Raw genomic sequence first — 15,190 nt, 5'->3', positions numbered from 1 at the left:
ACGTTTCCACAGAATCATTCATCATCATCATGTGGTCTGGTTTTGTTGAATGTATCTGGTACCGAGTACTCGTTTTGAAATTGCTAAACAAATATTTGTGTTATTTTATAGAACCAGTAACATTATTTTCTGGTGCAACCAAAATTTTGATGGTACAGCCAAACCTACAAGCCAGGTGGCAATTGGTGCAGGTACTGAAAAATCCATGAATTCACACCCTGTATACATCTTAATATGGCCATGTGTATTACATCCTCATACAGTCAGCTCTCGTTAATCCGACACTCATTAATCCGACAATCACGTTAATCCGACAAAAAAATAGGGAACAATTTAAAACAGTGATAATTACTCTCGTTAATCCGACATTCTCGCATTCCGACTCCGACACACCAATCTAGCAACTGATTATTGTAAATACATTGTAAAAACATTCGTTAATCCGACAATCAACACAGCCGGTCGGATAATCCGACCATATACAAACAATAACACGTGAGTGGTAATTAGCGTATGCCTTACTGGCTACTTGACACTGACGTCGGTGAACATCACACTTATTAATTAGGAACACAGGATAATTAACTGAGACGATTTAATCAAGAAATAACAGTAAAGCGAGCTGTATAAAATGTTTACAACCGACATGAGTGCATGCAACAGTATCACGATCATGACATTTAGTAAACATTGATATTTTCACACAAATACATTAATCCGACATTTTCATTAATCCGACATATTTCTCTGCAACCACAAGTGTCGGATTAACGAGAGTTGACTGTATGTCTACAAAGTGGAACTCACTGTTGCTTCAGGTCCAGGAGATCGATGGACTTCGTCTTCAGACTCCCACCCTGTTCATACTCCAGTATTATACCTGAAGAAGAATAACCACGTTGAACATAACATCTGCAATAAACTGATGACATTTGGGTCAAACTATCCATGTTAATCAACCAACGTGCTACAATACAAACACCACAATAGAATACATATCTTGAGCCTCCTAACGATATGTATCAATTAGGGTTGGGTATTGCCAAAATTTTTGTACTGCGATATATTGTGATATGTGTTGGCGTATTGCAATATGCATTACAACATATTGTGAAAGTGTAACACATGGTTAAGGTAACGAAATTACTGTTTCCTTTCTTTTGAAACAATGGCACTGGTCACTGTTATGTGATTGTACAAGAGATCAATTGAAAATGTTTCCAAATTGAAGCAGCACTCTAAAGTTTGGAATTGCGTCTGCAGCGGCGTCCCCCATTTTGGTTTGTTTATCAACGAGTGCCGGTACCAACCTATATGGTTTAAAAGTCACGCAAATGCAATTATATGACCAATAAACAAGCTCAAATCTATTAATGTATATAATAATAAAAAGGAAATACATCATCACAAAAGTTACCGATCATTGTCATGGATATTGCCGATCGTGTTGGGTGAAACGGTTCGCGAAAAATGTATCGCAATATATCGTATTGTGAAGATCGAATTGCAATATACCGGTTAACTGGTATTATCGACCACCCCTAGTATCAATACGCCCAATATAACAACACAAATGAGAACATGAACTGAACTACTTTGGTATTTTAAATGTGAAACTGGGGACAGACTTGTTTTCCTCATTGACTGTTCTTACTCCATCACAAAAGGGAACAGGAAGGCACATGATCTCATGTACAACAGATCTGTGGGAAGTTGATAGTTATTCAAGCTGACAGTTATTCAAATTCACTTAACATCTATAAAATATTTTTTTGCACCGTTCTGTACCAAGATACATATAGGTGTCGCGTATCATATAGGTCATGTCATAAGTCAGTCTCCCTGACCTACTTGAAAATATTAATAATTCAATCCAATTCAAGAATACACTGATTGTTCACGTCTAGATCATGTAAACTGCCCAGCTCTGGGTTGAATTTATGAATTATTCTGGGCTCTTTTAGGATTGTATAAATATATTTTCAGTGAATGTACATATTTTTACATATGAAGTCTTGCATCTAGTAAATCATTTTGATGACATTCATTGTATTTTTGGAATGTGCTTAGCCATTAACCATGTTTTCTTAAATTAAACCAAAAATGTCAGTGAACTTTGAACATCATATTTAGAAATAAGTGTTCCCCTTCTTACACAAAAAGCAAAAGTTTGTCTGTTTTTTCTTACGTTTTTTTTTTTTTTTTTTATTGCAAGCATATATATGATTGCTTATGTGACATCTGATAAAATGACATGTCACAATGTGAAATTAAAATTTAATTTTTTAATTGTCATTTTCTTCTCACTTGGTAAACTACTTAAGAGTTTCATAGCCCGAATGTCATAGTTACATCAAATACGTAAATCTATGTACGCCTTTGGTTACTGCCAACGCTAAAACAACAATACCACCAAAAGCGACCCGTTACCATAGCAACGGATTTAGCACAATGTTCTGTTTACCATGGCGACAGAAGTACGAATCAAATGAATGAAATATCTGATCTAATTGACACAGTCTTTATACTGACTTGTGAAATGAAATTACCCACGTTTCATCATTAGCCACCGTGAGTAAAATGTAACAAACATCTTGCCAGACGCCTTACGTTAGCAATCAACCAGCCGGCATGTGCGCGACGCTCTATGAAAATAATCATTATTAAAACGATCGTGCATGAATAACTGACTTTATGATGCATCGTCAACATACACAACCTACTCGTCACGACCCAATTCATAACTTTTGTACCTGGAGGATAATAGCGCAGAAGAAACCGCTTCAACTTCATGCTTGGCGAGTTTGTGTACTGTTTCCACAAGCATCCAATATGGCGTATGTGAGGAATTGTGGGTAGCCAAGGGAAATAACTAACGGTTTTGCTGACCATAAGAAAAAAAACGAATTGCGAAATTAATTGCATGTCTAACAAATGATTTAGTCTGCGCGTGTTACGTATCCATTTCATCGTAAATATGAAGATAATAACAGGTGTTACATTTCAGTATTAGATTGTATCGATGAACATTTCGTTAGGCTGAAATTTATTCACGTGGCACATTGGAGCCTATAATGTTTATATCATCATAAAATAATGAAAACATGCTTCATCTTCACATAAATGTTTTTAAAACAAATATATGAATATTTTTTAAAAATGTGAAATTTACAGAAAATACAAGAAAATAGGAGTTTTCTATAATTGTACGAAAGATAATTTTCTGAGGATAACTTCACCTTTTACGTCCGACTCTATGTGAATACAAAAGACACAGTTAACATAACTCTAAATGTAAGTGACTGTGTGGATGTTGTGGTGAATTCTACAACAACGATAGTAGACCGACACACTATACGGGTGTCACGTAATGTATATGTTCTGATAGACATATGAATAAAACTGTTATCTGCCAAAACCATCGCATATGACGTTGTAAGCTGCACGATGTATAGCTGATAATCCACCATACCAGACAACGTATTTACTGCTTATGTGAGTTTGGTGATGTGCCTTCCTAGATGGTGTGTAGGTGAACGTGGCAGCTTTGCGACATAGACATTGATGTTGGTCTTGTACATGTCAATAGCGAAATGTACACGAACCATTCATTTCAACACCACGTGTTGCCACAAAATCAATTGTGTCCACGCATGCTAGTTTCTGCCATCAAGTTCCTATACTACGTCACAGAAGTCTGTTGATTTCATGGAAAAGATACGCAGTGTCTTCAGCCAAGTGTTGTTTGTTGTCTCTACAATATTACAAGTGTTGTCAATTTCGCTCAGGAAGTGATATATACAACAATGAAATTGACATTGACTAAAGTGTTACACTATGGCTTGTTGTTGATGGCAGCATATATTGTTTACACATGGCTCGTGCAGGTACGTAATGATAATTATTACTATTACTTCATTTCACTGATATCATGGAACAGATATTAAGGAGTGGATATCACGTGTACTGAATTAAAACTACAAAAAGTCTAACGAATTGAATGTTTTTATTATATCTCAAATAAATATTCCTGTGTAGTGTTTTATGAATGTCTTATTTGATGATTTATCAGGTGATGACGTATGTGTTTTCCTTTTGACCTCTCTCTCTCTCTCTCTCTCTCTCTCTCTCTCTCTCTCTCTCTCTCTCTCTCTCTCTCTGGTATTCTCATGATTCTGTTATACCGATCTTTCATTTCGTTGAAGTCTGAATTTGGTCAATGTGTGTTCCTTCGTTGTTTTTATAAGGTTGCATTTAAACCAAATTTACACAATCCCCTTAAATAATTCGTTGAATAACATAATATTAATGTAATGAACGAAGAACCACAAATATCGTAGATATTTACAAGACATTTTTTTAAATAAAATTCACATAAAATTCCCCGAAAATGTTCCTGGTCCTCAACTTTTATTGTTCGGAATATTACAATCGACAATAACCCCTATATTAAAATTTAAAATACAATCTACGCCGATCGTTACGTTGAATAAACAGGCATTAATAGGAGTGTAAATATCATATTTCATTTACGATTATTAATTATGACTCTCTCTCTCTCTCTCTCTCTCTCTCTCTCTCTCTCTCTCTCTCTCTCTCTCTCTGTCTCTCTCTCTCTCTCTCTCTCTCTCTCTCTCTCTCTCTCTCTCTCTCTCTCTCTCTCTCTCTCTCTCTCTCTCTCTCTCTCTCTCTCTCTCTCTCTCTCTCAAGTGAACCGTTTTTCTTCAGGAGATTACGTCCAAGTACCCTCTCTGTATACACACTTTCATTACTTCACAACTCCAAGTACCGGGTAGCCGCTGCATTAGAAACAACAACATCTCTTCCAGTGCAGACGTTGTTTGTTGTTTGTTGTGTACAACGCGGCTCTCAACAATATTCCAATGAATTTGATGCTATATATAGAGGGTCGATAAACAATCATTAACATCTATTTAAATTTTCAGATGTATACTTTCTTTTGTCCGTCAGTTTACTTATGTAGTGCAGCGGACTCTTCTTGATATCAATGACAGGTTCTGATGCCATATGTAGTTTGTCATTTTTATAGATGTTTTTATATCATGCTCATTATCGTAACGGTAAATGCACAATCACATGGATGACAAATATTCGTCATGTCGGTTTGGGATTATACCACACTTTAGCAATATCCCAGTTACTTGACGTTGGGCTGAACATAATCGAGTCTGAACTAGTGATTGATATAATAAACAACATTTAACACCGTCAGTCTACGACGTAATCAACAAACACTGACTATCTCATCAAAAGTAGTTTTGGGTACCTGAACTTCGAAGCACAAGGAACATATATTATTAGTATTAGCACATGCATCAATGTTCATCTGGGGACGTAACGTGACCTCATCTATTACTGTTTAAAAATAAACACCTGTTCGAATTTCGTTATCTTTACCTGGCAAATGGTTTCACTCTGCCTTCCTTATCCGTTCGCCATGTTCCGATGAAGTTCAGGGTTTCTCGTGCACGTGTTGCTGAAATCGATCAGTCATTGACTGGCTTATCTTTGAATATTTATATGGCGCTTCAATCAGTAGTAACACTGACATGGAGAAAAGTCGCAGTAAAACTTGTCATTTTCACCACATGTGACAATTTATATATGCTATGAATATCAAGGAAAGGAATCCCGTGAATAGACACTATTTTACATATGTGGGGAAACGAAGCTGGTCTGCTTCAAACCGTATGTAGTTTTAAACTGACTATTCATTTAAAGCAGTTGAATTATCAAATTGACTATTCGTTTAGTTTATTTGGATGTACGTTTGTCCAGGGAGAATAGAAGACGTGCTGTAGATTATCCCTGGTTTGTCTAAATGTCGATCAAAAAGAAATCACACACCCACTGTTGATGGTGGATAAATATTAAATGATTTTTCGATGACGATAAACTTAATACGTGTACAATTTTTGTATTTTGAATCCAAAGTTTGCGTTTCATCGACTGCTTTCAACCTAGTAACGTAAAAGGTTTAATTTGTAACGTGTTATGATTTTTTGGTCAAATCAAATTTTCAGATGTACTATTTCTTTTGTCCGTCAGTTTACTTATGCAGTGTAACGGACTCTTCTTGATATCAATTAACGTGTTCAGATGCTATATGTAGTTTGTCGTTTTTATAGATGTTTTTATGTCATGCTCATTATACTAACGGTAAATGCTTTTGATATTTCAAATGTGATTTATATGTGTCCATATCCTTAACGCTGTGGAGAAATACTAACTCTGTACTGAAAATATAATAAATTAAGGTAAATGTCCATATGTTTTAGGATAAAGACAAAAGTGACTACGATCGTCATCCTCGCAACAAAGATAAGTTCAAGGACAGCGACACGGGGGTGAAAGGTCAAGGTCACAAGTATGCTGATGGGGCACGCCATGTCAAGGATGATTCACAAGAAAATGTAAAAAGAGCCAAAGATTACAACGACGTTATAGACCAACATAGACAGCAGGAACGACAGCAACGAGAACAGGAACTTGATAGGAATGACGCCCAAAGAGAACAGGAAGACAAAATGAAACGAAACGAAAAATATATAATGGAAGACAAAAAAAAGCCGCTAGAAAATAGAGAACGAGACAAAAGAAAGCAGGATGATATAAAACAACAAAAAGATGATCTGATTCCGGATATAGAGCCAAAATTGGTCAAAGACTTAGGCCCGAAAGTTGAACCGAAAAAGGTCAAGGAAATAATCATGGACGATAGATTTGATGACGGGCCGGCTAAAGCGGGTAAAAAGAATGAAGAAGTGCAGAAGATGAAGTGGAAGGGAATGGAGGAAGACGGAGAAGATCTTTTGAAAGAACTCAACAATGCTGCTTTGAAGGGTGACCCGGATGTTCACAAACAGATGGACAAACTCAGTGATCACAAAAACGTCAAAATTCCAAAACTGCAAAAGGGGTTCGGAGATGAGCACGACGACCTTGACACAGCGGCTGAGAAGGTACAACGAAGGAAGGAGTTCTTTCAAAAGGTCAGCAAATACGAGTCAAAAGTTCAAATGTCGGAGGACAAGCATATTCACGAAACTGAGGACGATTTTGCATTTGTCACGGCAGCGAACAGCGACACCTATCAAGGAGCGCTCAGGTTTATCTACAGCGTCCAGCACAACTTCCCTAACGCGGAGATAGGAATCTTTAATATTGGTCTCTCACAACAAGAAGCATCCTTTGTAAGTATACGGGTACTACCTTGCATACTTCCCTGTTTTATAAAATCTTGTTAATGTAAAAAAAGAATGTGATGAGAGTACGTCCAAAATCAGTATCGTTCATTGGCTCTTGGTATTACTCGGGGCAGTAGCAATTTGCGAAATAGCCACAGGCCCACTAGCCCGTGGCTAGTAAAAATTCAGTTGGGCCAGTAAATCTCCACAATCACTGGACCGATTGGCTAGTGAATTTTCATGGGGTCATTTTGTAAATATATCACTCTTTCCGACTTGTTAAGTTAGTATGCACATTTAAATCATGCAAGGTTATGGCCTGATAAAAATGTTCATCACATTAGCAGCTTATTGATGAAACCTGGGTCATGCCGACAATATCTTATTCCCATCTATTTTTTTAAATCCTTTACTTAGTTTTTGCATTCAGATTTCGGGCTAGTAAATTATGGCCAACATGCTAGCACTTTTTGGAAACTATTTCGCACACTGGGCAGTAGGGCACACTGGTGGTTAAAGTTCTCGCTTGTCAAGCTGAAACTTGGGTGCAATGTGTGAAGCATATCTATACATTCCCTTCCCATGATATTGCTGGAAAACTGTTAAAACCCAATTCACTCACTCACTCAAACCCTCCCACCCACCCACTCACTTATTCACTCATTCACTCACTCTTGGTCGTACTCCAAGTACTACCTATTTAGGGTTTAAGGCATTTCAATACACGTAATTTAAATAATTTAGTAAAAGGCGACTTGCGTCTGGACTAGTGGATAGCTAGCCACTCCTTATATACGTCTGGCTAATGGACGAACAGACAGGTAGACGTCTACTTTAAACACCTGCTGGTAGACAGATCGAGGTGAGGTGAGGTGAAATTGGGTTGAACGTCGTACTTGAGAATATTTCGCTCATATGACGATGTGCATGCGTGTGTATGTGTATGCATGGCTGCTTGTACTAGCCCAGACTGAAGCTGGTTTTATAGTGCTAGCCCACTAAGATATCATGCCGCAGTGAAGCATGAATACCCCACTCAGACACATTATACTGACTCCGAGGCGACCAGTCCTTGATGTACCCATTAATGCCGAGCGCCAGGCAGGGACCAACAAGTACCATATTTAAACGTCTTTTGGTATGACGCGGTCGGGGATCGAACCCGCGACCTTCCGCTCTCCGGTCGGACGCTCTAACCACTACACCACGGAGGCGGTCAGACAGATAGACATCACATGAACCACTACACCACGGAGGCGGTCAGACAGATAGACATCACATGACAACGTCTGACAAGCTTCAGCAATGGTGGGGCTCGCTGACCTGGTTGACACATGACATCGTTCCCAATGCGGTAGATCGATGTTTAGTATGCCACTTACTGAATTGATCGATTATTTACAGACCGTCACATGGCGGGAATATTTTTGACTGCTGCATGAAACAACAAACAAACAAATATCGTCTAGCTTACAGGTAGGTAGAACACCTGTGTTAACATCCGGACAGGTAGAGTACCTGTGTTGACATCCGAAGAAGACACCCACCCTGGGTTAACATCCGAACAGGTAGATAACCAGTGTTTACATCCGGGCAGGTAGAACACCTGTTTTTACATCCGGACAGGTAGAGTACCTGTGTTGACATCCGAAGAAGACACCCACCCTGTGTTAACATCCGAACAGGTAGATAACCAGTGTTAACATCCGGGCAGGTAGAACACCTGTTTTAACATCCGGACAGGTAGAGTACCTGTGTTGATATCCAAAGAAGACACTCACCCTGTGTTAACATCCGAACAGGTAGATAACCAGTGTTAACATCCGAACCGGTAGATAACCAGTGTTAACATCCGGGCAGGTAGAGTACCTGTGTTGACATCCGAAGACCTGTGTTAACATCCGGACAGGTAGAGTACCTGTGTTGACATCCGAAGAAGACACTCACCCTGTGTTAACATACGAACAGGTAGATAACCAGTGTTAACATCCGAACAGGTAGATAACCAGTGTTAACATCCGGGCAGGTAGAACACCTGTGTTAACATCCGGACAGGTAGAGTACCTGTGTTGACATCCGAATAAGACACTCACCCTGTGTTAACATCCGAACAGGTAGATAACCAGTGTTAACATCCGGGCAGGTAGAACACCTGTGTTAACACTTGGAGAGGTAGAGTACCTGTGTTGACATCCGAAGAAGACGCTCACCCTGTGTTAACATCCGAACAGGTAGATAACCAGTGTTAACATCCGAACAGGTAGATAACCAGTGTTAACATCCGGGCAGGTAGAAGACCTGTGTTAACATCCGGACAGGTAGAGTACCTGTGTTGACATCCGAAGAAGACACTCACCCTGTGTTAACATCCGAACCGTTAGAGAACCAGTGTTAACATCCGGGCAGGTAGAACACCTGTGTTAACACTTGGAGAGGTAGAGTACCTGTGTTGACATCCGAAGAAGACGCTCACCCTGTGTTAACATCCGAACAGGTAGATAACCAGTGTTAACATCCGAACAGGTAGATAACCTGTTTCAACATCCGGGCAGGTAGAAGGCCTGTGTTAACATTCGGACAGGTAGAGTACCTGTGTTGACATCCGAAGAAGACGCTCACCCTGTGTTAACATCCGAACAGGTAGAAAACCTGTCTTAACATCCGGGCAGGTAGAACACCTGTGTTAACATCCGGAGAGGTAGAGTACCTGTGTTGACATCCGAAGAAAACACTCGCCCTGTGTTAACATCCGAACAGGTAGATAACCTGTGTTAACATCCAGGCAGGTAGAACACATGTGTTAACATCCGGACAGGTAGAGTACCTGTGTTGACATCCAAAGAAGACACTCACCCTGTGTTAACATCCGAACAGGTAGATAACCTGTGTTAACATCCGGGCAGGTAGAACACCTGTGTTAACATCCGGACAGGTAGAGTACCTGTGTTGACATCCGAAGAAGACGCTCACCCTGTGTTAACATCCGAACAGGTAGATAACCTGTGTTAATATCCGGGCAGGTAGAACACCTGTGTTAACATTCGGACAGGTAGAGTACCTGTGTTGACATCCGAAGAAGACAATCACCCTGTGTTAACATCCGAACCGTTAGATAACCAGTGTTAACATCCGGGCAGGTAGAACACCTGTTTTAACATACACACCTATTCGCACAATGTGTTAACATCCGGACAGGTAGAACACCTGTGTTAACATCCGGACAGGTAGACATCAGGTGTCTTAAGTTTCGGACAGGTTACACATCTGCAATATGATACCTATTTTATGTACCTACGATATGACCGCATCCATGGTTAGAGCATCTGCCCGGAGAGCGGAAGGTCGCGGGTTCGATCCCCGACCGCGTCATACCAAAAGACGTTAAAATATGGTACTTGTTGGTCCCTGCCTGGCGCTCGGCATTAATGGGTACATCAAGGACTGGTCGGCTCGGAGTCAGTATAATGTGTCTGAGTGGGGTATTCATGCTTCACTGAGGCATGGCATCTCAGTGGGCTAGCATTATAAAAAAAAAAAAGCTTCAGTCTGGGCTAGTACAAACAGCCGCACCTACACATACACACGCATGCACGTCGTCATATGAGCGAAATATTCTCAAGAACGACGTTAAACCCAATTTCACCTCACCTACGATTTCACGGCAGGGGACACAACAATGACACACGCTATTGTACTTATGTGGAGAATCAAGTCTTCACAGCGACGGGCTAAGATATGACGTAAGTGATAGTAGGACAGACATTTAAGCACCCGGACATTGTGGGTACCTTCTTTGTTGACTCAACTTTTATGGGACATATTTGCTTTTTTTGTTCTCCAGATTAGAGAGCTCTGCAGCGTGGAGCTGCTGCCAAACATGTTGCCGCTATATCCAGATCATGTGCAAGAGAAACAGGATGAAAAGTTCTGGAGGCCTGTCATCTTGGATGTAAGTTGGTTATTTATATAAGTACAATATTGATACATGAACCTCACAACTCGGGAACTCCAAGGTTGATCCACAAAACGTTCGTAGCACTATGCCATTCGTAAGCCTATGATAAGGTATAGAGTTACGATGGGTCGTAACGTTACGAACGCTTTGTGGATTGGGACCCAGAAACCTTTGTTAGATATAGACATATTTATTTGTATATGTGGCCCTGAGGCCAATAGTACAAGTGTACAATAATAACAGTACATTTATGCGCAACCTGTAAATACGCGAGTTATAGGAACATCAATAAATCCATAAACACCCATTCACAATTTACATTTTTTCTCTCAACATAAGTATGTGGTACAACACAAGGGCTACCTTAAACAACAAGTCAATATTTTCTGTGCGAAGTAGCATACAGAATGTTTGTCTCGACGGTTGGTTATAGAAAAAATAAGGCAAATATGTTTCTCTTATTTCTAAACGACCTTTGGTCGTGGGTTCGAATCCTGTTTTTTCCTGGCTATCTTTCAGGATTGTCAGCATCGTACTCGTCTTGTGGGTTTCACCAAATTGGTAATTGTTATTTCGGGTTTTCCTCCCTGAGCAAAACTGAGCTGAGATGGCATAAAATTTTCAGGGCTAACGGTTTTAGACAACATCGTTCGGAAGCTGGCTTTGAAGGCTAACGGGTTAGAACTGTGCTCGTAATGCTCCTAGATCTTCACTTAAACGTTAAACACTAACTCATCGATACGGGGATTATTCGTCACATGTTTTGTCCCTTTAGCTCGATAGAAAATCTCGCGTTTACCATAGGGGCGGTGTGGTAGTACATAATTTAGGATCTCTTTATGAAACAGGGGCTTATCTGATCGACTATAGTCACAATAATCTACATAAGAATGCACCGCAAATATAGTTTACTAATTAAATAATTTCGTTTAATATTTCAGATTGCACTGAACAGATTCGGCCATTTTGTCTTCGTGGAGCCAATGAGGTTCATTAAGAACGGCGTTGACCTTCGAGGTCACTATGCATTGTCACGTAAGGGCGGTGCAGCCATGTTCGGAACCCTGAAGAGCTACTCTAGTGCCGTTGTGACGAACCCCGAGATGTATTACTACCTTGCAGTAGACGTCCGTAAGTTGCTCCGATTGCAACACGTGGAGATCAATATGATGATCATGCACAACTCGAATCATCTGAAACATTTTTTCACCAGATGGCTGGTGCAGTGTGCCCTGGAAGAATACTGCATGGCACCTCCAGGGTCAAAGAGGAAGTGCAACCTCAACCTCTATCCCAAGTCCAAAAAGTACGCCGACTGTCACAGATACGACGAGTCGGCCATCAACCTCCTCCTGGCTTCGTGGCACAATTATGATATTGATCATTACGCCGCACATGACATTGTGACATCATATTTTGACGGCCGTGATGTTAGACGGTTCCTTAAAGTCTGTAATTTGTTACCAAAAGAATTATAAAAACGTTCAAAATTGGTTCCCTATCTATGATCTTCGGATCTCTCCCAAAACCGACAGAGATGGAAAACCAGCTTCCAAGATATCCCTGTCCCATGTTACATGTGTCATAGTTTGTTACACGTACATGCAGTTGAACCTCGTTATAACGTCATCGTTGGGTCTGGCCATTTTGTCGATTTAAATCGACCACAGCAACACGAAGGTGTCTCGTCTTAAGTTGCTGCTTCACTTAAGGAAGTGTTTCATAACTGAAACTTATTTTATCTACGTGACATCTGCACAAAATTGTAGCCGAATAAGAGATATCGATGTATTTGAAGTGTTTCAGCAACATCGAGTCAGGTATTTGTACATTAAATATGATAAATTATTAATAAAAAAAGTATCCATACGTAAGTGTCGATGTTTCAGCAAAATATTCGATATTGAAGATGTATATATTGTAATGTATCAATGTATTTAGAGTTATTTATCAATGTATTGGTCGAAATACGTTATGTAAATATCTAGCACAAAGACATGCCAAATGGACAAATCAGAAACATCTTTAAGTCATACCCCATCAAGAACCTGTCCATAGCTTTAAACATAACACTTAACCACTTAACTACCGGACAAAGAAAGAATGCACCCATATTATAGATAGCTAAACACGTAACAAAAAAAACCAACGTTTATTCGATGGTGATATATTTGATAAGGCTTCCATGGTTGTCCGCTGAACCTTACGCTGGCAGTGTTTTGATCATGTTCGGAAGTTTTGTGTTGATCCAATTTTCAAGTGTCATTTTGATTCTGGAAATCTAAACAAAATCTTACATAGTTAGGATAAACATGCTTGTCTGCCATATGCGTAACCTTAGATATTTGACGACGCAATAATATCCTTTAGGACAGATTTTTTTTGGAGATTCGTTTGAAACGAATGTGTTTTCGTATTGTAGCTTGGCTTTGTGGTCATATTGCAGTTTTCATAGAGAGTTGCGTCCCTTACCATATTGGGATTCTCGTTAGTCAGACTCACTGGTTAGGATTCTTGTTTTGTCAGCAACAGTCCGTGCTCACATGCCCATCTTTTGGATTATAATATAAAATATATGACGACAACATAGATAAATACGGTAAAACCCGCTCATGTTGAGTTAAAGGAAGTTATCGAGTGAGGCCCAAAGACCGGATGATCTCAAGTATCATGTGACCTAAATGCGTCACAAATCCCTTCCTTGCGCACAACACCAGGGACTTGTTTGTTTTTTTTCATTATTGTGCTAAGCGATGTCAATGGTTCATATTGTTGTTTATTGTGTGTTGATGATTGGATAATCAATGAGTGGAGGTATCGATGACGTATATACAAAAGAACATACATACCCAGAGTTTTGGTAATTTCTTAATAAAAAGACAACGTAAACATTTTGAAAAGTATTTTGATTGTGACTTGCATGACACAGACATTATATACAAGTTGCAAGAACTATGTGTTTAGGACTCGTAAGTCGCAATCAAAACATTATTTACAAAATATTTACGTTGATTTTTTAAATGCGATTCCGAAGACTGACTGACTGACTGAGTTTGGTTTTACGCCGCTTTAAGCAATATTCCAGCAACATCACGGCGGGATTCCAAAGAACCAGATGTATACTTTCTTTTGTGTGTCAGTATGTTTTCCATGTATACCTTTATACCGCCAAAACTGTTGACGGATACCTTCAACATTATGTTGGATTGTGACGAGGATGACTTGTATGCATTTAACTAAATTCCATGCATGATTTCGTGAGCAATAATTGATCGATATCAACATTAATATCTCCTTGTACATAGATGAAGATATAAACTGTGTTATGCCTAGTGGATATGAATGACGTGCTTTTTTGTTGAATTCATGTCTCTGTACACTATTATGGAAAAGGTAAATAATGAAATAAACTATTTGTGTAGACGTTGTCGTTCACAACTTGTGACTATCTCATCGTTGACATTGTCAACGCCTTGAACAATGAGAACGAATACTGTCCGCTACTATAGTGGGAGACCCGCCTAATACAAATCTATACTTCCAATGTCAGGAAACTCTGCCTTTCAAGTGATATTGCTGAAAACATTTTTTTTCCGTGAGACATTCATTCCTTTCATATAATCATATAAACAAATAAAGGAACACATGAAATGACACGTGTTCCTTTATACTTTTCCGGCTTTTCACCCACAGTGCAATACAAAGCATGCGAAGAAATCTGAATGTAGGAACACTTTTGCTATCATATGTTCCCTAATTTGTTTCCATGAGTATATAATGACGACAATGTCACAAAACGAACATAAGAATAACAAGGGTGGATTCTTATCAAACTGAACCTGTATTCAATCTTAGGCTTTTATTGTTTGTAATTGGAACACACATGCACTCATATCATGCATGTACGATCGAGCACGCGTGCACGCATGGACACACACAGTTAAAATGGGGGTGTCCTTTAAAAACAGCCCCCATCTAAATATAAATCGAGCAATCCAAATGTTTGAATGTTGATTATGACGGGCAG

The 15,190-nt window shown here is 39.4% G+C and overlaps 2 protein-coding genes across 2 annotated transcripts in view; one reads left to right on the top strand and one right to left on the bottom strand.

The window, feature by feature from the left end:
• The window catches only part of LOC124281128 (dynein assembly factor with WDR repeat domains 1-like), a 44,862-nt gene extending 42,036 nt beyond the window's left edge, over positions 1 to 2,826 (bottom strand). The window contains exons 1-2 of the mRNA XM_046717145.1: positions 2,754 to 2,826; positions 808 to 880 (exon numbers count right to left, since the gene is read on the bottom strand). Of these exons, the coding sequence (XP_046573101.1) occupies positions 808 to 880; positions 2,754 to 2,793 (113 nt within the window). The 5' untranslated portion in view covers positions 2,794 to 2,826. The remainder of the gene's footprint in view (positions 1 to 807; positions 881 to 2,753) is intronic.
• Positions 2,827 to 3,665: 839 nt separating this feature from the next.
• LOC124281127 lies at positions 3,666 to 14,586 on the top strand. Its single transcript, XM_046717144.1, has 4 exons — positions 3,666 to 3,887; positions 6,300 to 7,214; positions 11,050 to 11,157; positions 12,105 to 14,586. Exons 1-4 carry the CDS (start codon positions 3,807 to 3,809, stop codon positions 12,639 to 12,641), a joined length of 1,641 nt encoding a protein of 546 aa, XP_046573100.1. The 5' UTR covers positions 3,666 to 3,806; the 3' UTR covers positions 12,642 to 14,586.
• Positions 14,587 to 15,190: the final 604 nt, after the last annotated feature.

The sequence above is a fragment of the Haliotis rubra genome, unplaced genomic scaffold (assembly GCF_003918875.1).
Source record: "Haliotis rubra isolate DU_JTF1 unplaced genomic scaffold, ASM391887v1 Scf28, whole genome shotgun sequence".
NCBI lineage: Eukaryota > Metazoa > Mollusca > Gastropoda > Lepetellida > Haliotidae > Haliotis > Haliotis rubra.
The sequence above is the reverse complement of the archived record's forward strand: the minus strand, read 5'-3'. Positions and strand labels throughout refer to the sequence as shown.